The 22724-nt window shown below is 39.2% G+C and overlaps 4 protein-coding genes and 1 long non-coding RNA gene across 9 annotated transcripts in view; 2 read left to right on the plus strand and 3 right to left on the minus strand.

Annotated features, from left to right (window-relative positions):
• LOC145439741 (polypeptide N-acetylgalactosaminyltransferase 6-like) overlaps positions 1-1706 on the minus strand; it is a 37834-nt gene extending 36128 nt beyond the window's left edge. The window contains exon 1 of the mRNA XM_080317352.1: positions 1691-1706. The gene's annotated coding sequence lies outside the window, so the exon portion shown is untranslated. The remainder of the gene's footprint in view (positions 1-1690) is intronic.
• Positions 1-7167, minus strand: part of LOC145439717 (disco-interacting protein 2 homolog C-like) — a 31999-nt gene extending 24832 nt beyond the window's left edge. For 2 of the 3 annotated variants that reach the window (XM_080317284.1, XM_080317282.1), the window contains exons 1-6: positions 6963-7166; positions 4964-5026; positions 4368-4511; positions 2342-2476; positions 2114-2277; positions 697-841 (exon numbers count right to left, since the gene is read on the minus strand). In XM_080317284.1, coding sequence (XP_080173410.1) covers positions 697-841; positions 2114-2277; positions 2342-2476; positions 4368-4511; positions 4964-5026; positions 6963-7041 — 730 coding nt within the window. In that variant the 5' untranslated portion in view covers positions 7042-7166. Of the gene's footprint in view, positions 1-696; positions 842-2113; positions 2278-2341; positions 2477-4367; positions 4512-4963; positions 5027-6962 lie in introns of all 3 variants that reach the window. The other variant, XM_080317283.1, reaches the window with a different exon arrangement.
• A 578-nt stretch (positions 7168-7745) lies between these two features.
• On the plus strand, positions 7746-9059 carry LOC145439766 (transmembrane protein 170B-like). Its single transcript, XM_080317391.1, has 4 exons — positions 7746-7995; positions 8063-8233; positions 8500-8633; positions 8810-9059. The coding sequence occupies exons 1-3, from the start codon at positions 7902-7904 to the stop codon at positions 8628-8630; spliced, it is 396 nt and encodes a 131-aa protein (XP_080173517.1). The 5' UTR covers positions 7746-7901; the 3' UTR covers positions 8631-8633; positions 8810-9059.
• Positions 9060-9231: 172 nt separating this feature from the next.
• Positions 9232-22697, minus strand: LOC145439750 (SNW domain-containing protein 1-like). Of its 3 annotated transcripts, none has more exons than XM_080317366.1 (15): positions 22561-22697; positions 17171-17291; positions 16545-16734; positions 15095-15205; positions 14933-15028; positions 14724-14830; positions 14400-14504; positions 13798-13933; positions 13622-13738; positions 12538-12676; positions 11742-11835; positions 11301-11412; positions 10880-11046; positions 10496-10619; positions 9232-9676 (listed from the first exon to the last, which is right to left on the minus strand). In XM_080317366.1, the coding sequence occupies exons 2-15, from the start codon at positions 17185-17187 to the stop codon at positions 9611-9613; spliced, it is 1581 nt and encodes a 526-aa protein (XP_080173492.1). In that variant the 5' UTR covers positions 17188-17291; positions 22561-22697; the 3' UTR covers positions 9232-9610. The 3 variants fall into 3 exon arrangements, with proteins under 3 accessions (XP_080173492.1, XP_080173493.1, XP_080173494.1); XM_080317367.1 differs by having other exon boundaries at positions 22547-22688; XM_080317368.1 differs by having other exon boundaries at positions 17171-17299; positions 22561-22645.
• Positions 12676-14340, plus strand: LOC145439773 (uncharacterized). Its single transcript, XR_013915345.1, has 2 exons — positions 12676-13466; positions 13509-14340. It is a non-coding gene; the product is annotated as an uncharacterized LOC145439773 (long non-coding RNA).
• Positions 22698-22724: the final 27 nt, after the last annotated feature.

The following is a 22724-nucleotide window of genomic DNA, read 5'->3' on the forward strand; positions in this document are numbered from 1 at the left end:
GATAAAATTAACCCAAGCACTTTTATTGTATAGCGGCAGGAAATCGCAGCCATTAATGTTTTCCAGTGAACATTTGAGTCATCAAACCAATAATTTTTCACCATACAAAATACAGGATGATTTTAAGTGCCGAGAATATCCTGCCGCACATGCACAAGGCAAGCGATTTTCGGAAGGGCTTGTCAGGACTGAAGGATTACTATTGTTTTATCTCCCTAATTAGCCTACTAGTTGTGCACGATTCACTGCAAACATTAGAATATTCAGTCTTATAAACAAACTCTAGGTCAGTATTTCTAAAACTTTTAAAACAAACCAGGTACCAAACAGCGATAAACCATCTTTACGGTCACAACTTTGTAAAAATTCCAGGACGCATGCAAAGTAGCTAACGCCCAGCTTTCAAATTTTGAAGGTGCATTTTTAAAACTTGAAAAAATCAAGTCTTCAAAAATATCCATTTTTTTTTTACAATATCTTGACCATGTTTCTGTTCATCTCATTGTCTCAAAGGAGATGAAAACTTCACGTAGAGTTAATTCTCTCAAAATGTGTGAAATTGACATGAGCTACTTTGATACCACCGCGACGATATACTGTAATCATGCAGACCAATTTCCCTCTCAAAGTCACCGTACTTTGTTATGGTGCAGTAAACAAAATAATACAAAAAACAGCCATTCCCGTCTGACTTACTTGGCAAAATTTGAGGCATGATATCCGCAATCTTTTCGGTAAGAGGCGTGGGTCGCTGATGGTTATTCGAATGATGGGACGCGCCCGACGAAGAGGCGTCGTCGTCCGAAGACGCGCCGACGGGTGTGATGGTTTTTGTGAGCTTCTATAAAAATAGTTGAAAAAGCTATCCGATGAAAAACCCCAACAGCAGTGCAATGCGAGCAAGAAATATTTAAATTCAAAAATGAATGTTTCACTGAATATGACCGTGAACTGTGATATTCGACATTCAGCACTGGGCATGTACGCATTACTATATTTGGGTTAGGAAAGGGATAGGTTAGGATTAGGGGTCACCAAGGGCCGAATTCACCAAGCGCTAAATACACTTGTAATCTTTGAATTTCTCTTTTCAATTGATGTCGCCTCTCTGGAGACCCCAATATCACAGAACCTGCCTTCTCAAACAAAGTCCATGCACGACATTTTTCCTTAGTACGCATCTTCGTTGGACACATTCGGATTATTTGAATAAATTTTCAAGCTTTTGGCAAAATGAAAAATATCGCCCGATTTCACTGACCATACTATTCGCGAAGCTGTAAAGTCACGCAGAGCGATAAAGCCACAGAGTGAGACTTTGACAACTATATAATTCTAGTTGCGTAATCAAACTAATTAGAACGAAATGCCAGTAATCAAATTCTTATCTAATTTCTGGTCTTCCGGAAAAAGCTACAGGAGTTTTTATTGAGTTTTTATAGCGCAGCTCCAATAACGATTGTTATGCGAGTAGTCCACACTTGGTTCGGGTTACTTCGTAGGACAAAGTTGTCACTCTTTGCGTAGTACTGACGACGTTCGTAGATCAGTGGATGTTGACTTGAGATTTTCCACAGTCGGAAATGTTGATTGAAGTATTCCGTAGTTGTAGTATTATCTTGTTTCCAAACAGCCAATGACCATTAGGTCGAAAGTTCTAAACTAACCCTTAATACGTGTAATCTCAAACCTTAATACAACCAAATTTTATCTAATTTCTGGTCTTCCGGAAAAAGCTACAGGAGAACAGTATTGCGCGAAATGAGCCCAGTTTAGTCACAGACAATTGCAATTCTTATGCTTAATTGCTTATGCTTATGAATCTTCGTTTGACATGAACTGAACCATCTTTTTGCTGTATTTCTTTCTAATTTGGAACTTCAGTAATTTTAAATCTAATTTTGAAAAAAAAATTGTAGCTACAACTCAAACTCAAATTGAATCTGGAAAAACTGAAAACTTTCTAGTTGTTCAAGACTGACTGCAAGCGTTTTTTTGCGATATAACGCTGTTGTCGGTAAAGATAAGCTAAGAACTTTTGCAGACTTTAAAATTTTTTGCCGACTGAATGTAAAGATTTTTTGGCCGACACCGTACTAGAGAAATTTCCCACCAATTTCAGATCTTTCGTGCTCCGCAGCTGAACCGAGGTCGGATCTATTTTCGGTCTTATCAGCGGCGACGGTTTCACGCTGGCCGTGCTGACGTCGGAGGAGGAATCGTCAATGTTGTTTTTCAACGAGTTATTCAAGCTGCCCGGGGCGGAAGCCTCCTCGTCTGTGTTGTAAAGTGAAAAAAGTTAAGTAACATTGCATAAAGTGCTGTGACGATCGCTATGTACCCGAGGTGTCGTCACTGTCAGCGTGGATACTGTGAGTGACGAGAGAGGTACGTTTCAAGCCGAGCGGGACTACAGGAACGCGTTTGCTCTTGCTGTGTTTCACGAGCGCCAGCTGAACGGCCTCCGTGTGCAAATCTGAAAACGTCCGTACGTTTTGTTCCGTCAGGGTCACGCAGGAAAAATGTTATCTAAATCTCTAATTTGATTCGCTGTATTACTGACGTTCACTACTGATGAGAGTCAGTCGAAAAAATTTCAGCAGATAAATTAACGATATGTAGGCTAAATTAGGGGTGTTCAAAAATGACATTTTTTCTCATATTGTACTGGATACTTGACAAAATCGTTAGGTTACCTTAGAATTGAAGCCTGCACACCAAATTTGGTGCAATTCCAACCAGTAGCCGCATTGCTACAGGAGAAGAAAGTTTTTTATCTATTATAACTATAAAAATGAATTGAAATAATTTCAAAATTTCCTGTTCACTCCATGAAATTGTTAGGTTCTCTATCTCTATAGAAACGATGTTCACCAAATTCGGCTCAATTCCAACCAGTGGAAGCGGAGTTATTGCCGTCAAAAATTTTGGATTTGAATGTATTTACGGTGGCCAATTCTTAGGCACACCTTCATAAATACCATTTTATTCAAATCCAAATTTTTCGACGACAACAACTCCGCTTCCACTGGTTGGAATTGATCCAAATTTGGTGAACACCGTTTCTATAGACAACCTAACAATTTCATGGAATGAACAGAAAACTTTGAAATGTTTTGAATTTTTTTTATAAAACATAAAAGAACTTTCTTCTCCTGTACCAATGCGGCTAATGGTTGGAATGGAACCAAATCTGGTGTGCAGGCTTCAATTAGGTAACCTAACGATTTTATCAAGCAGCCAGTACGATTTGAGAAAAAAAGTCATTTTTGAACACCCTTAATGTACACATACAATGCACATATACTGTTTCATGTATTTATCAAGCTCTGCCCCGAATGACTTGTTTAGAAGGAACGTCGCAAATTTCTAAGTCAGTAAAACAGTAAGTATTCTGGGTCTAGTTTTGCCTGAAAGAATGGAAAGTCTGAAGTAGTAGGCCTAATGCAAGCAGTAGAAAATCATGAGCAGTCCCAAGTAGGCAATATCTACTTGAGTACCGGTACTCAAGAAAAGTAAGAAACTGCGAAGCTGAAATCGATGTAGAAGCAGTCTCAAACTACAGCCGATTTGGTGTACGCAAAATATACTTGAGCAGCCCAAAAACGTAGAAATACATCCTCACTGACCACCTCTTAGGGTACATCGTATCTAGTTAAACGAAATAAATGTTTCGCGAGTCGCCGTCACTATATAACTATACTTGACGCAGTGGTGAAGATTCCGTTATTTGTTTGAGAAAAGGGCACCGGTGATAGTGTTACTAGACTAGGTTGGTTATGCAAACGAGTAGGCCAGATACAATTTAATGAAGTCTATTAATGATTTTTATACATTACAATTATAATATTATAATGAAATGTCTATCTTTGCATACCTCCAGGAGCATAACACACAGATATACAAGCATAGCATATATCGAGATGATAAAACACAGATAGAACGGGTCAGCTGTCTTAGAATTTAGATAACACAGAGTCACACACGGGTGGCGGTTATGAACGAGCAATTTCTTCTTGAAAGTGAAGTGACTTACACCCGTTTACTTGAAATATTTCAAGGCGCAACAGTTAATTTCTTATGTTGACAGATTATATTGACTATTATCGCCCCTCCCTGACACGCGGTAATAATGTTACATTGAGAATTCACTTTGAACGAATGATGTGTTCAATAATTCAAACAACGCATGACATCATAACACAGTACCACAAAGCATGCCGCGCATGATTTAATGATTCTACTTTATGATGTAAGTAAAAGTTGCAAAAACAAAGATGTAATGGTGGTTTGCGCAAATTGCAGTTGTGACGCAGTAGAATTTTACAAGTTTTTTTCACTATATATTTTATGCCCCTAAATCTTACCTGATCGGAAACGGTCATCTCTGTGATATTGCTTGTGTGATCCAATGTTATTTTTTGTCTTTTTCTGTTTTGATTTTACATATTTTGGCGGTTTTTGATTTTGAGGTTCCTTCTTCGGTGATTGTGGTGGGATGATACGGACAGCTAGATGAAAATAACACTATTTGTACATGTACATATTACACATGGATCAAAATCAAAGGTAAACGGTAATATAACACGCACTATGGCCATCTTAACAGTCAGTGAGGTCCTGTATTTCAATATTAATTGCGTCAAAACCAACCGCACGGCACCACAGCCCATGGGATTACGATACCATTAGTGTGAGTAGATATGTCGATAGCAGTGAGAAAAGGTATAGGCCTATGAATAGCACATGACCGGCACTAGGTGAGGTCACATCATTATAGTCATATTTAATAAGAACACTCACAATCACCCGTCAAACAAACAGCCAAACCTATTGATCAATTCAGGATGGAAAATGATTCCGGCAATCTATTGATCAATTGTAAAAATTCTCATTTATTCTCGGTCACGATATGTAACCACTTGTACGTGATTAAATACAGATATCAAGACGGCCAACTCACGCTGAAGATACGGCTCTAGAAGCTTTGCTTTCTTCTTGTCATAACCTTTTTGAGTAATGTCACCTGCAAAAAAGCATTAATTATATAAGAAAAATACAAGTACGAAGCATCATAAGTAGGTTGAATTATAGACAATCATGCGATGAATTGAGGATGATGAATAATCTAGAGGCGTTAAAGGCTATTGTATGTATCGAAATTACTTTGTGAATGTAGTTATGAAAATAGCAGTCTCAACGATAAAGCCATAACTAAACCTTTATAATTATTGGCCAGAATGATTCAATCATATCAACTGACTCATAATTAGCAATGATAAACTTCAGCATTTTTAATCATGGGTAATTTTCTGCTCACCTATCCATCTAATCGCATTCAATCTTGACGGTAAGTTCCTTTTTGTCATTTACAAAGTCAATAAATGAATGAAATATTTACGAAAAACTGTATGCTAAATAGATAGTACTTTTGAGGAATGCAACGTGATTGAACTCCAGAATACCACATTTCACAGCAAAATCCATAATACCATTCCACAAGAAACGTGGTCTATTTCTAGTGGAAAATAGCACTAAAATGAGTTATTTAGTGTAATAGGCCAAATGAGACCAGCCTAAATCGTGGAAAGATTCCGTACACAATAAATTGCCACATGAAACAGCACACAGACATTACAAAAACCTATAAGATCTAAAATCTGCATAACAGTCTTAATTTTGATAGACAGTGGAGAATAGTAAAAGATGATTGCAGCGGGGTCACTATTTCATTCCGCCCCTTAGACACACCTCCTTCACAACCGTGGCAGAAATCATGCCATCACAAGTTAATCAGTCTTTATTCAGCAGCGAGTTGGTGCCGTATAAAAACCTAGTTGGATATAGTGTCTTAAATCTAGAAAAAAACATAGATATGGAAAAAGGTGATGTGACATCACTCTCCGATCATTCTGACATGATGTTGACATTAAAAAAACTCGATACACCTGTTCATCAAAATCTATGACATCAAGCAAAATTTCATAACGTCACATGATGAGCAACCCCCACCACAAGAGTTGCTGTGACGTAACATTCAATGCCAGAGTCAATTTATCCCGAGTCAAGCAGTCAGCCTGCAGCTCGTGCGATATCTGGTAGGCCTACTTTGGAGATTTGTAGATGTTGGATAGGCTTATCAAGATTTTAGGCTTAGCATACTGAAAGAGACATCATAGAGGTTGGAAATGAAGATCATTGTTTGATGTCACTCTCAGCTTGATATGGTCAGAAACCGATATGAGTTCAGTTTTACATATGTCCGTTTTTTTAGGAGTGGTAAGATTACCACACAATATAGCCTACACATCATACAAACCCCCACCAAAACCGAATCAGTCCTTGTTAAAGATTTACAGCAAGCAGAGTTACAGTATAATGTCTGACTGCACTCTCGATACGTTTTGCCCAACACATCAGGGGTGAGCAGCGATGATTCTTCAAGTTCAAGTAATCAGGTAATTGTGTGGGCAAGGGACATCAATACTATACACAGGGTATAATACAGACTGGAAACATCGGTTGTGTTCAGCAATAAGTTGCGCGTGACAGAAGGTTTCTTTCATAGACTAATAAAGTAATTAAACTGAACGTTGCACATGTCATTGCCGCATTGCCGCATTACTCCACTACGGTATTCTTCTTTACTTTTCATTCAGCACGCATGCCTCCTCTTTACATCGCCTAGGCCAAGGTGGATGTCTGATTCCATAGACTACTCCAAGTCGCTTCGACACCTTCCTATCTTGTCATTGTATTGCATTTTGTGGTGTATTGAACTGATAACATTTTGCTGATAAACCAATGATGATGAGGATGATGTCAGAGTCAAGTGTTTCAGAAATAGAGCAGACAGTGCATGATTCAGAACAATACCGGTACATGATTTCGTGAGTAAAATGAATAAATCCCAAATATTCATGTGCATAATATATTACATATAAATTATTATATTGCCTTACCCTCGGAAAGCTCAAGGTCTAGTTCAGCCAATTTCGCTCTGACTTCCAGCGTTAGCGATGATGTATCCACATGTGCCATTATTTCCAATGTCGAAGCAAAGGTCTCTAGTAATCCACAGAAAGTTCACATCTATTCTAGGACTCAATTCTTTTCTAAAATAAAATAGCAACAATTTGGAAGAGACTATATTTTGGTGGTTGAGGTTGGTCGATTGTCGTTCATTCTGTTTGAATCATATTATCCATCATATATATGACAAATACTCATCCAAAATGCCACATTCAAAACACTCATTGCGCAGCTCTAGAGATTAACTAGCCTCCTGCGCTGGTCTATTTTCAAGCTTGCTATGCGGCGAGCAATGATCTTCTTTACTACGAGACTCCGTCAGAATGAATCCGCATAGTTATAATCGGAAATTGTAATCCAAATCAAGATGTCGACTTGAGCTTATGATATGGAAATTGGATGTATTATTTATACCAGAATCATGATAAAACCAGTATCTATTATCACTTACATCGTATACCAATATCAGGATACTTTGAAGAGGTGGGAAGGAGTATAAAGTAAAGTACAAATATCAGTCACCCACTTCCAGATTGCGGATTTTAGATTGATATAGACTAAAATAGTGTAATACTTGACGGCACGAATATTATATATAATCAAAGATATTACATGCGATAACAAATGAAACAATTTTTCTGATTATAATAATTTTTCTTATGTGAGTGACCCAAAACACCATCGACCAGAAAACAGAAACAAACATTATCGAGTTGGGGTTTAGACTTGCCCGGTTAAAACGAATCTGCTGTCAGACCGCTTTGGTAATCTCTTATGAATGTTAGTCTGTTTCTCGTTTACACTCGTGTTTCTGCGGCCAAGAGATCGTAACCTTTTCCCCGTTCGCACTGTAGTCAAGACGAGAGGCGATGGATAGCGGGGCTAACAGCGAGAATGTTTTTGCTTCCTTGCACGTTGTGTTGAGTGGTTGGTGGAACGGCCAACAGCTCACTAAATTTCGAGGTTGGTACCGAAATGAAATGCTGCTTTCGTTCTTCGTGTTATATGTTACAGATTACCTTCTTTGTAGATATTTGGTGGTGGATCTTCTTATGGGCGCTTTTCTCATCAATATTTGTCCACAGCTTGGCATTTCTCATAAGCATCTGTACTTTGCATAAGCACAAACAAGGGCGTTGGTACTGCTTGTCGTTTGTTGTGATGGGATTATTTACTCCTTTCACCCAAGGCGTGATATCAAGTAAGCTTGAACGTTGGTTGGTCAGTACGGTAGCCTATTCACCAATCAACATCACCGAGTTATTCATTCGCTGGTTTAATAATATTTTCACCTGCTTAGTTCATCACACTGTACCGTATGTACCTATATCTTCCTTTCTCTATCATAACCTGAAGGTGATTAAGATTAGCTCATTTATTTTATAGCGATTCTGTATATTTTTAGTAGAACTGACTTTATCAAACAGTGCCAAAATTCCCTTTAAATGCCTTATTGTAACCCTACAGGCGCATTAATTGCTGGAGTGTTTGTGTCGATGGGATGGACTATCGGCCCAAAATACGCTTTGCTATGCGGAGCAGGTCAAACAGCCATTGTGGTGCTAGTTTCTGGGTCAAGGTTGCTGCAAACATTATGAAAGGTGTGGTTATCGGTTTAATATTTGGCAAGTATCGTACCATAACACCATGTTTTCCAACATGAAAGTGTTTGCTGTATATCCACGAGCTGACCTTACGTAAATGCAGCATGCCCACCTTAATTGATATGGCATGTGAAAAGTTGATTGATTTTCTCAAAAAGGTGCCCATCATTCAGGAAAAGATGAACACTGATCATCCATCAACTGCAATTTCATTCCAGAATGGAACGTTATGGGCTGATAATCCCTACCGAAGACTCGATGAGGCTAGCCAGTATGGAAAACTGCTGCAACCTGCTTTTTCATTCATTTTTTCGCACTCAAACTATGCATATAATTCTATAGGTTGCATATGAATGTACTTTGTCTAACCTGAATAGCTTAGCACAAGATTTTTTTCAGCCGCTGAAATTCTGTAATGCTCTACATGCTGTCATGCCCTTCTCTACACACATGTAACCATCGGGAATGTAATATACAGCCTCAATGTTTCAGTATCAATAGACGCGAGCGGTTCAAATTTCAGTACTCCACATATCTAATTGATTTCTCTGTGAACGAGTGACTATGACATAATCTGAACATTCATGAACAATGAAGAGATCGTTTCCAATGTAATCGTAATCGCGTGATTTAGAAGTAGATCACTTCATGTCTGCTACCCAGCGCGTATAAGTCATGCTTATGTTAAGAATTCGAGCTGTGGTTTACTTCGCCAGAGCTAAATAGACAGCTGTATTTTAAAGCGGTGACAGGGCCACAATGACGAAAGTTTTCCGAACCATATTCATCGCCAATATGCAACATGACATGGCGAGAACACCATTGTATAGATTGTAGCGATGAGTACCATGGCAGAAAAGATCACCCATCAAACTCATTTTCATAAAAGTATCCCCGTGTTACAAAAGTCCCAACTGAAACAATTTCCGATGATTGTTGGATGTAAGTGGGATCGAGCCGGATGGTCCTGTAATTTACTTTCGGCTTCTCTTTTTATCCGACCTCGAACGACTGCTCGATTCAGACGGACGTTTGCTGGCCTAAAATACATTGGAGACATGAAATTCGTTCGCATGGACATGGAAAATTTTTCAAGACTTGTATTTATTAGAGAACTGGTAGTTAACGCCGTAGTGCATGCTGCACAGAAGGCCAAATCAGTCATATTTCTAATCGTGTACAAGTAACAATTTCTAAGGGAAGTACAAGTAGTGTAAAATCATGATCACTTGACTAACTAGTGGAATTAGGCAAAGCCTACTTGAGTACTCCCAAAAAGGAGAAGTACTTGGTTACTATGCAAGTGGCGATCCAGCGAATATGGGCATACTGAAGACGATTGCTCTCAAATGCAAGTATATTTAGTTGATAATTTTGGCCAAAAAGCTTAAAAGCATCTTTGACGTACAAAGGGCATTGTCACTCTCAAAAGTGGTAGAGACCCTTTTTGATTTCGACACGCTGTGCGCGGCAGGATACAATACCTATAGTTCATAACAGGAGTGTTTTAACAGGGAATTGGCGATCACGAAGTACGCCCGAGTCATTTTACTTTATTAAAATAAACCACTGCATTCACGGAAACATCGTTGGTGTATATTTCGTGAGGCACGCGATGAAAAACATGATTTGACACATTCTGTCGAATATATGTTCGTTTGCAATGAGATCTCGCGGATATATATAGAGCTGTTGTTTTACTGTGTAACCATATGTCCTTACTATTTGCAAGGCCGTTTTTCTTAAGCGCCCCGGCCCCCCATATTGCCCCCTGGGGGGCGTGTGAGATAAGATTAAGAAGCAATGCACTGAACGATTGCAAAGTCGTCGGTAAGACAACACACGAACGGTAAACTTGCCTGTTTGGCTTCCTGCAAGAACTTATTCAAACCGAACGGATCGTCCTCGTCTCTCTCGAATTGCACCGGGCCGTCTCTGTCGCGGCCGTGATCGGCGCCCTGGAATCCTCGGTCGGCCACAAACCTGTCACGATACGCGGTTAATTAGTAATTTACTCATGCAACACATAACACGTCGCATCTAAAAGCCTGCCGCTATAACAGGTGTCTTCTGACATTTCCTGTGTTGTTATCTAACGCCCGCCCCCCGTTGCGGCTTGGATGACAATTATTTATGTTTGTATCGTGGCATAGTAAAATAAGGACAATGTTTTCTAGTTCATAGTCAGGGCTGCCAACGACAATCGACAGTTCAAGAACCCCCGCGCTAAACTGTCACCATACTTGTTTGACTTAATGATCTTATCGACGTCTTCTTCTCCGTACAAGTCGTCATCTTTGCTCGCGCTCGGCCTGTAGATATTGTTGCCGATGTTCTTGTCACCTCTCCACGGCTGGTCGTACACGTTGTACATGTCGTCTTCTCCCCCCGCAAAGCCGCTGTCCATGCCCTGCGAAAAAAATCATAAATTTTTTATGCCCATGATGCCACATCTGGTATTGGTGATACCACACTAGATATACAAAGTTCTTATGGAATCTCCACTAGTCGGTTGCTGAGAACTACCCCTGACGAGCGTCAGCCAAAAATGTTTGGATTTCTTTCAATATGATTATAATATTCAATTGTATATTGAAGTTCTGTACCTCGAAGGGCTCTCGAAAATAATTATAAAAATACAACAAATAGTACAAGCATCGATACCCTTGTTTTGTTGAACAGCCTCTGATCGAAGAGCGTGTCGGCGCTGCGCCGTGCGTTTGGCAGTCCGAGAGCGATTTCTTCCGATATGTCTCTTTCTTCTCGGAGACGGTTCCTGCGGGTAAAAGTGGAGTTGAGGATATTTCTTGCATGGACATGGACAAAGGTGCTCTGCCTTTTGAAACTACATACTCAAGAGTACTTTTCAGGCGTTCCTTTTTCTACTTGCACTTGAAGCATTTTTGACAGGCCTTGGAAATCGCTGCTCTACGTGAATCGAGCAGAATTATGGCGTTACATCTACTTCTACTTGAGCTGTAACGCATGGGCAACTTTACTAGCTATGCTGGATTCCCACGAAGACGTCATTACTTTTGATTGTGAGACCCGTATACTATACAAACTCTTTTACGCGTCTACTTTACGATCTACAGCTATCGTTACCTTTTATCGGGGGCGGCCCTCGCGATATTTCGATCTCTCGCCCGGTCCCGGTGACGTTCTTTACGCAAGTCTTCCCGTTCTTGCATGTCTTTATCTGCAAAGAGGGCAGGCGACGTGTCAACAAACACAAATATCAGACAGGCGCAGAATTTAGGCAAACTAATTCGCGACATCCCACGCACGCAGTTGTGATGACGACCAAGATCCTAAATTCTGGCCGAGTTGGTCGCTAACAAAGTACTATACTTCTGGAAATAGGTTTTACTTGCACGAGTGGTTATGTACTGAGACTACTTTCACTTAAATTGAACAGATTTTTCTGGGGGAAAACTACCGACTTTCACACTTTGAATTTTGTTAAGTCGAAAGTGGCTTTGGAAAAGGTGCATGAGAGTAAAAATGTCGTACGGGAAACGTGTGAAATAGTTCCCGTGTCACGGACACTGTCAATATGTTTGAAGATTGCATTGCGCGTTAGACGCAACTCGCAAAGATACATCTCACAATTTCTAAAGTAGCCACGCAGATTACCTGCTAAAATTATGCTGCCCATCGGTTAAATCAACTTTTTAAATTTACATAGACGAGCTATTTTTAGACGTTACATCTGCTACTTGAACTCGAAGTAGCTGGACATCTCTAGTTTTACTTGTAATGGAGTAGAAATTAACAGCATTATATTACTCCTGCTTCCACTTAAATAGCACCGCTGGCTACTTACTTACACCTACGAATTTAGGACGAAAGATCACATTCAAGCCTGCCGACCAAACGCTATCGCCCGACGGCGTCATACCTTTTCCGTCCGTTTTTATGCCCACACGTTTCGCCCTGGCTTCTTCCGCCAATTTTCGCAATTGCTTCTCCTTCGACTCCTTCTCTTTGGACGCAATCTTCCGTTCGACTTGGGCACGCATTTCGACCGCTTCACGAGCCTTCATGACAAAGTTTCGTTTAAATATCGAGCGTGTTCACCGTTCGATAACGTTTTGAGACTTAAACTAGCAGTTTTCAACCTAGCGGCCGTTGTCTTTTATCTGGTAGTCGACAAGCTGCAGACCTTTTTTGTTTTAGTGATCAGCTTCCGCAATAGGCCGTGAGTATGTCTGGGTGAAGGTGCTGATTTTTATTTCGAAGTAGTATAGTTAGCTTACCAGTGGAGCATTTTCAAGACAAAAAATTGGGTCGATACCATAAAAAGGTTGCGAACCACTGATTTAAACCGATATGGGTAATTGCAAAAATTAAACTGCCCTTACATGATAGGGTTACCATATCACTTTCATCATTTTCGGCAACTTGTCCAACTTTACAGCTTTTAGAGCCAAGGTAGTGGGTGAATTCGAGTGAAAATGGGCATTAATGACGCCATATACGAGATTCTTGGTTCTAACAAAAGTGATGACCTTTTTTTCTTTTAGTCAGCCAACAGACAATGTGAAAGAAAAAGTGTATTTACGGAGTTGAGCTGGAAAGTTTACCTAATTTTTAGTCAACCAACCACGAGGTGGGGAAAATTTACCATTTTTTTCTGGATTTTCCTCCGGTATTTTAAGTTTGAAAAAGTGTCCTCCTTTCCCAATTCCAAATACGGCAGCTCTATGATGTATTTGCAGACATACTTATGAGGTCGTCAAAGGTCACCCTTTTCAGACAGACAGAGAATCTAAGTAACGAGAGTTGTAGAAAGATAGATGGAATAGAAAGATTTATCAAGCTCAACACGTTTTGACCGTGTCATATATCTGGGAAAGATCGATATCGCAGGCAAAAGTTTGGTAGGCTGCAACGAAAAACTACGACTGCCCAGTGCCCACATATGCCAGTTAACGTCCAGAAAATAACTAATTCTGCAGCATCAAGAGTGATTAAGAACAAACCTTCCTATCTGCTATATATAACGCTTCTGCGAGTTTCGCAAAATTTTCGTTGATATGAACGCTCTGAAGACCCCTGCCGTCGGCGGCCAATCTTTTGTCCAGCGGAATTGTGTACCCCTGCGAGAAATAGCGTTTAGCCACGAGACTTATGAACGGTGGGATTAACGGGGAAATACTTTGGCGTTTTTCCAGTTCGAGATGCAAGGCGGAATTCTCCAGTCTTGTTGTTCTTTGACGGAAACTTTGCGGTTCGGGGAATGCATCACCGGAGCCGGCGGGCTAGGCGGTCCACGAGGTATCTTTTTATTAGTTCTGTAAAACATATCAACATTGAATTAATACATTATATACACAATGACACAATATCGGAATGTACTGTGATCCATAATTTAACCCGGAGATGGAGCTTTAAACAAACTTCAAAAGATAGTGAGAAAAATGAACAATTTAGTGGTCCAGACCTTGATTTATGTTTGAGTAGACGAGTGAAGTCTCAAGTCATCAGGCATTTCATGACGACTTAAGCCACGTTAGTCCAGTACCAGAGGTCCAATAAGTAATGTCAATGGCACGTCTATTGAATCTAACAGTCTCAATACTTTGAGACAAGTCTTACGACATTAACTAATCTGCACAACCTTTTTTATCGCCATACTTTTTTATGGCATAGTGAATCTTCTATCGCAAAACATCCCGGATTCATATCTACAAAAGATCAAGGCTCCTTGCAGCTGTAACGCCACACGAAATGGAAAACATAGCCTAAACAGTCACATACTTGAATCTTGGCGGCGACATGGGGTCCTTCTGAACCTCCACCATTCTGATCACCCTCTGTTTAGCGCCGGAATTGAAAGCCGATCCCTGCTGCGAAGGTGTATACCTGTTGAGAAGAAAATAGTTCCCATTTACCATTTAGAAGACAAATCATAGTAGGAAAGACCAATCTCAGACGCGGACCAAATTTCAAAATAACAAAGTGGAGATATCTACAAATTCGTCATCTACACAATGATGTAGGTAGGCTAATACTCCCATTTTGCTTTCAACTATTGATAGATGCACATTGCAGAGTAAGGAAAAGGGTAGAAGACATGCTCACCTGATGTACTGAGCTGGCGCTCTTTGCTCGGCTCTTTTTACAGGCAGAGCGGCAGATATTTTTTCGTTAGTCAATTTTTCCAAAGCCTTCCTAGTTGCTTCGGTTGTCTACAAATACAAAATCTACCTTGTACTTCAAAAAAAGTTACCATTAAAACACTGTTGAGTAGAAGTGGAATGCACATGCAAAATACACAAAGCAACGCAAACCTCCATCTCCGACTCTTCATCCGGCCTTTGCAAATCGGGATCATCTTCATCCAGTATCTCTTTCGGTATCAGATCCGAGAATTTACTGTGCACAACCTGAAATTTAGAGCAGCACACTGCGACATCAGCAACAACAGCCGCATTTTTATGTTATCGACTTACCCGGTCTTTGCTATGCCCTTGTCTTGCAAGGACATCGTACCTTACTTTACCCTCTGCATCAAGTTTCACCGCGATAGCATTGGACTTAGAATCGTCTTTCAACCCGAGACCCTGAAAAATGAAGACACAAGCTTGTAAATACCTAGAAAAAAACACATTAACAAGTGGGATATAACAACGCAGGTAGGTACACACAGGTAAGTCTATGTTAAATCAACCACACTGTCTCCACTAGGTCTCAGATTGCAATGAAAATGGAGGGGTGAATCTGGTATCCAGTCCCGACTGCAGCAGACTTAATTTTGCCAAAATTGGTCCACCCATCACGAAGTTATCGCATTTTAAAAATCACCGTTTTGTGCTCACCCAACCATAAAGTTCCATTATTTAAACATTACCTGTTACAGTAACGATAATAAAACAGCATAGTCAAGTACTTGAGAATGGATTATGGTGTCTAATGAGAGAATAGAAGAAACTCTTGCTATTGAAGGAAAGATTTTCACTTAATGAAATGGAGTCAGGGGTTAAACCCACCTCATAAACTGTCATTTTTCAAAATCGTTCGAATGCGTGACATGAAGTTCAAATATATCTGGCGTAATTCTGTCTACACGAAAATTGGAAAGTAACATGTCACATGAAAGCTTGTTTGGAGAGGAATATTGCTGACATGTTTTGCTAACTAATATTTGATGGATATTACTTCTAAATTAACTTTACATAAATACTTCTGAATCGATGGGGTAATTCAATTTGAGATTAATCAAAAGAGAGATTGGGTATCTTTGAAGTTTCAGATTTTGCTGAAATTTGGCCTAAAACACAATGAAGTACATCTGAGTAAATATCAAATTATTTCTAATGAATTACATAAGTAGTTTTCAAGTTATTGCATGATAAAATTCATTTCAAATAAATTGCGATTTAGTCAGATATACTTCACGATGTTTTGAGCCAAATTTCAGTAAAATCTGACACTATGTGGAGACGAAATCCATTTTTTAGGTTGATCTGATATGGAATTACCTAGTGTTTTTTTGGTAAAGGTATATATCCGCATGGTGTTCTTGAGGATGTCAATTGATTTGGCAGAAAAAGTGGTCATGAGATTGCATGCTTTTTGCAATATGTATCTTTGCGACCTCGACGGCAAGCCCAATGACACTACAAACGCTATGAAAAATATGAAAGTGATGCAAATTACTTTATACTTTTCAAAATTCCAAATTGTAACAAAGTATATATATAGTTTTTCATAAAATACGGTCAAGTAGAAGAGGTAGTGGTTTGAAATCAGAACTATAATGTCAAAGTGCAAGTGGCCTCAAGTAGGCTACTCTGAAAAGTACAAATACTTCATGACTGATATCTTCCGATAATTGTGTACGCTACACCATATGAAAATAGAAATAAAAATCGACTCATGCTGAAAATTCCTTAATCTTACCAAAGGATACTGAGCGATGTGAATTTCTGGAAAGGCACCCCCATCACCGAAATCCCTCTCGTTTCTTGGAATGAAAGTTTTCCGATGACCGTAAGGAGGAGGTTCGAAACGTGATGATATAACAGCTTTCGACGTTGGCTTTTGAGCTTGTATGTGCTCATAAGTGACGTGTGAAGGTGCAGGAAGAAGGCTGCGAAGTGGATTCCAGTTTGTAATTTATATTTCAAATGAATATAATTTATGGCATTTTCCTGATTCTTTGCATCATTCATAAAACATCGTTGGTAAATGGTAAGTAGTGACAAAATTCAATCGACTAAACAACTTATATATTAATGATAAAATGAGAGACTAGACCAGTAAAAACGGATGCTCTCAATATTATATGTTCCATGTGACTTGACAGGAGTTTTGCCTTTCTGGCCACAATGGAAGATTTCATTTGACAAATTCGGACTAAACAGGTGATCATCAGGGTTCACATTTCAGCGGTGTCGATTATATTCAGATTGGCGTGACCATATCTCCAATAATGTCCATGGTGGATAAAACGTATTATATCCGTCTCAGATACAGCGTACCATTACGAAAGTATCCAATATAGCTGGAAGCTGGTATACAATTACCTTGTTAAGGAAGCCATCTTTGTAGTTCAGTTCGTAATTGACTATGTAGCCTTCCTCGACTAACAAGCTTTATTATCAACACAACAATATTCCGACGCTGTTCGGTAGTATTTACAAACCACTGTGATTCTATTAGAATTTTTGGCGAGAATCGGTGATCGGGTGAATCATGGAAATATACTCGGGTGTCATTACGTTTTGTGCTTTGGAAATTACATCGGCATATTCAGGAACCTCTTGCCAGACTATTTCTTGGTGATGTATTCAACGACAAATGCACGTAAACGACTGTTTTCGGGTGTATTTCCAGGTATTATGACGAAAAAACAATTTTAAGACGACGAATAGATACCTACTACACAGCCGTTTGACAGAATATTTTGCAGTGAAATCGTCAGAAATGCGTCGATGATAACGCTCAACAGACCATGTCTATCGACAATACTTGAGTATAAATATGTTTCGAAGAGTGCGGGAATGGTTTTGCACCGGCGGCTGCTACGAAGTATCATCAATTTCTCGAATATATGAACACGACGAATAGTAGAACAGTTTTTTAAAAGATTTAGACTCCGGACTCTACATATATATCATTAGAATCGAATTGAAATTGGACATTTTCGAAATTTCGATAATCCGGACACAATTATGGCCCCAGTTCGACCCTTGGGACGTCGACTAGAATAATAATTTTGGTATTGATGGAATTGGCGAGACTAGTACAATCCATTTCAAAAAGAATTAAGCTTCGGACTGTACATATATCTCATTAGAATAGGATTGAAATTGGGCATTTTCGAAATTTTGGTAATCCGGACACAATTATGGCCCCAGTTCGACCCTTGGGACGTCGACTAGAATAATAATTTTGGTATTGATGGAATTGGCGAGACTAGTAGAATCCATTTCAAAACGAATTAAGCTTCGGACTCTACATATATCTCATTAGAATCGAATTGAATTCGGACATTTTCAAAATTTCGATAATCCGGACACAATTATGGCCCCATATCGACCCTTAGGACGTCGACTTGAATAATAATTTTGGTATTGATGAAATCGGCGAGACTAGTAGAATCCATTTCAAAACGAATTAAGCTTCGGACTCTACATATATCTCATTAAAATCGAATTGAAATCGGACATTTTCGAAATTTCGGTTATCCTGACACAATTATGGCCCCCGTTTGACCCTTGGGACGTCGACTAGAATAATAATATTGGTATTGATGGAATCGGCTAGAACAGTGTTTCTCAACCCCTAGTCCGCGGACTCATTTGAGTCCGCGGAAGGTACTGGATGAGTCCGCGAGCACAGGAATTGTAAGTAACTTAATCGGCACACACATTGGCAGATTGTCAACCTGGTATTTTCTCGTGCTTTTCAATGGAAAGACGCCGGTCTCATAGCTAATTTATTATTTTAGGTAATTTTAATCGATAAAACCTTGAGAAACGATCATGGATCCCAATTTAGGAGTCTACGGACATAGTTTTAGATTGAGAAGTCGAAAATCCACGGAAATATCAAAATTTTCAATTTTTTCTTCCACTTTCCGATATGAATTCGGAACATGTAATTGACAGACCTACGGGGCTCATTCACTTTCGGACCAAACGCAGTACAGCCTTACGAAGAAAAAGGGTTTTTGGTCCGAAAGTGAACGAGACCCGTCCTGGTCCGGTTTCGTCAAATTCCGATTTGAGAATTAGGCTGCGTCATATATGTCATATATGTAGAGTCCGAAGCTTAATTCTTTTTGAAATGGATTCTACTAGTCTCGCCGATTCCATCAATACCAAAATTATTATTCAAGTCGACGTCCTAAGGGTCGATATGGGGCCATAATTGTGTCCGGATTATCGAAATTTCGAAAATGTCCAATTTCAATTCGATTCTAATGAGATATATGTAGAGTCCGAAGCCTAATTCTTTTTGAAATGGATTCTACTAGTCTAGCCGAATCCATCAATACCAAAATTATTATTCAAGTCGACGTCCCAAGGGTCGATCTGGGGCCATAATTGTGTCCGGATTATCGAAATTTCGAAAATGTCCGATTTCAATTCGATTCTAATGAGATATATGTAGAGTCCGAAGCTTAATTCGTTTTGAAATGGATTCTACTAGTCTCGCTGATTCCATCAATACCAAAATTATTATTCAAGTCGACGTCCCAAGGGTCGATCTGGGGCCATAATTGTGTCCGGATTATCGAAATTTCGAAAATGTCCGATTTCAATTCGATTCTAATGAGATATATGTAGAGTCCGAAGCTTAATTCGTTTTGAAATGGATTCTACTAGTCTCGCCGATTCCATCAATACCAAAATTATTATTCAAGTCGACGTCCCAAGGGTCGATCTGGGGCCATAATTGTGTCCGGATTATCGAAATTTCGAAAATGTCCAATTTCAATTCGATTCTAATGAGATATATGTAGAGTCCGAAGCCTAATTCTTTTTGAAATGGATTCTACTAGTCTAGCCGAATCCATCAATACCAAAATTATTATTCAAGTCGACGTCCCAAGGGTCGATCTGGGGCCATAATTGTGTCCGGATTATCGAAATTTCGAAAATGTCCGATTTCAATTCGATTCTAATGAGATATATGTAGAGTCCGAAGCTTAATTCGTTTTGAAATGGATTCTACTAGTCTCGCTGATTCCATCAATACCAAAATTATTATTCAAGTCGACGTCCCAAGGGTCGATCTGGGGCCATAATTGTGTCCGGATTATCGAAATTTCGAAAATGTCCGATTTCAATTCGATTCTAATGAGATATATGTAGAGTCCGAAGCTTAATTCGTTTTGAAATGGATTCTACTAGTCTCGCCGATTCCATCAATACCAAAATTATTATTCAAGTCGACGTCCCAAGGGTCGATCTGGGGCCATAATTGTGTCCGGATTATCGAAATTTCGAAAATGTCCAATTTCAATTCGATTCTAATGAGATATATGTAGAGTCCGAAGCCTAATTCTTTTTGAAATGGATTCTACTAGTCTAGCCGAATCCATCAATACCAAAATTATTATTCAAGTCGACGTCCCGAGGGTCGAACTGGGGCCATAATTGTGTCCGGATTACCTAAATTTCGAAAATGTCCGATTTCAATTCAATTCTAATGAGATATATGTAGAGTGCGAAGCCTAATTCGTTTTGAAATGGATTCTACTAGTCTAGCCGCTTCGATCGAGATCAAAATTATTATTCAAGTCGACGTCCCAAGGGTCGAACTGGGGCCATAATTATGTCCGAATTATCAAAATTTCGAAAATGTACGATTTCAATTCGATTCTAATGAGATATATGTAGAGTCCGAAGCTTAATTCGTTTTGAAATGGATTCTACTAGTCTCGCTGATTCCATCAATACCAAAATTATTATTCAAGTCGACGTCCCAAGGGTCGAACTGGGGCCATAATTGTGTCCGGATTATCAAAATTTCGAAAATGTCCGATTTCAATTCAATTCTAATGAGATATATGTGGAGTCCGAAGCCTAATTCGTTTTGAAATGGATTCTATTAGTCTAGCCGCTTCGATCGAGATCAAAATTATTATTCAAGTCGACGTCCCAAGGGTCGAACTGGGGCTATAATTGTGTCCGGATAATCAAAATTTCGAAAATGTCCGATTTCAATTCGATTCTAATGAGATATATGTAGAGTCCGAAGCCTAATTCGTTTTGAAATGGATTCTACTAGTCTCGCTGATTCCATCAATACCAAAATTATTATTCAAGTCGACGTCCCAAGGGTCGATCTGGGGCCATAATTGTGTCCGGATTATCGAAATTTCGAAAATGTCCGATTTCAATTCGATTCTAATGAGATATATGTAGAGTCCGAAGCTTAATTCGTTTTGAAATGGATTCTACTAGTCTCGCTGATTCCATCAATACCAAAATTATTATTCAAGTCGACGTCCCAAGGGTCGATCTGGGGCCATAATTGTGTCCGGATTATCGAAATTTCGAAAATGTCCGATTTCAATTCGATTCTAATGAGATATATGTAGAGTCCGAAGCTTAATTCGTTTTGAAATGGATTCTACTAGTCTCGCCGATTCCATCAATACCAAAATTATTATTCAAGTCGACGTCCCAAGGGTCGATCTGGGGCCATAATTGTGTCCGGATTATCGAAATTTCGAAAATGTCCAATTTCAATTCGATTCTAATGAGATATATGTAGAGTCCGAAGCCCAATTCGTTTTGAAATGTATTCTACTAGTCCAGCCGCTTCGATCGAGACCAAAATTATTATTCAAGTCGACGTCCCAAGGGTCGAACTGGGGCCATAATTGTGTCCGAATTATCAAAATTTCGAAAATGTCCGATTTCAATTCAATTCTAATGAGATATATGTGGAGTCCGAAGCCTAATTCGTTTCGAAATGGATTCTATTAGTCTAGCCGCTTCGATCGAGAACAAAATTATTATTCAAGTCGACGTCCCAAGGGTCGAACTGGGGCCATAATTATGTCCGAATTATCAAAATTTCGAAAATGTACGATTTCAATTCGATTCTAATGAGATATATGTAGAGTCCGAAGCTTAATTCGTTTTGAAATGGATTCTACTAGTCTGACCGCTTCGATCGAGACCAAAATTATTATTCAAGTCGACGTCCCAAGGGTCGAACTGGGGCCATAATTGTGTCCGAATTATCAAAATTTCGAAAATGTCCGATTTCAATTCGATTCTAATGAGATATATGTAGAGTCCGAAGCCTAATTCGTTTTGAAATGGATTCTACTAGTCTAGCCGCTTCGATCGAGATCAAAATTATTATTCAAGTCGACGTCCCAAGGGTCGAACTGAGGCTATAATTGTGTCCGGATTATCAAAATTTCGAAAATGTCCGATTTCAATTCGATTCTAATGAGATATATGTAGAGTCCGGAGCCTAAATCTTATAAAAAAGTGTTCTACTATTCGTCGTGATCATATATTTGGGTAAATGATGATTCTTCGTACCAACCGCCGGTGTGAAACCATTCCCGCACTCTTCGAAATATATTTATAGCTAAGGATTGTCGATAGACATGGTCTGTTGAGCGTTATCATCGACACATTTCTATTGATTTTTAATCAAAATATTCAGTCAAACGGCTGTGTAGTAGGTATCTATTCGTCTTCTTAAAATTGATTTTTTGTCATAATACCTGGAATTACACCCGAAAACAGTCGTTTACGTGCATTTGTCATTGAATACATCACCAAGAAATAGTATGGCAAGAGGTTCCTGAATATGCCGATGTAATTTCTAAAGCACAAAACTTAATGACACCCGAGTATATTTCCATGATTCACCGGATCACCGATTTTCGCTAAAAATTCTAATAGAATCACAGTGGTATTTACAAACCACGACGTACCGATGCGGCGATGCGATATTATTTTCGTTCTCAGCTTTTCTCTGAGCTAGAAGTTTACTGATCTGGCTCATCGGACCGTGAGCGAAATTCATTTCTAAACGGGAATATCATGAGCGACATAAACGTAAATATGTGATTCAATCTATCAGAAAAAATCCTCCCAG

This window comes from Botryllus schlosseri, chromosome 5 (genome assembly GCF_051294905.1).
Source record: "Botryllus schlosseri isolate E-star chromosome 5, Bs_hap1, whole genome shotgun sequence".
NCBI classification, from domain to species: Eukaryota; Metazoa; Chordata; class Ascidiacea; order Stolidobranchia; family Styelidae; genus Botryllus; species Botryllus schlosseri.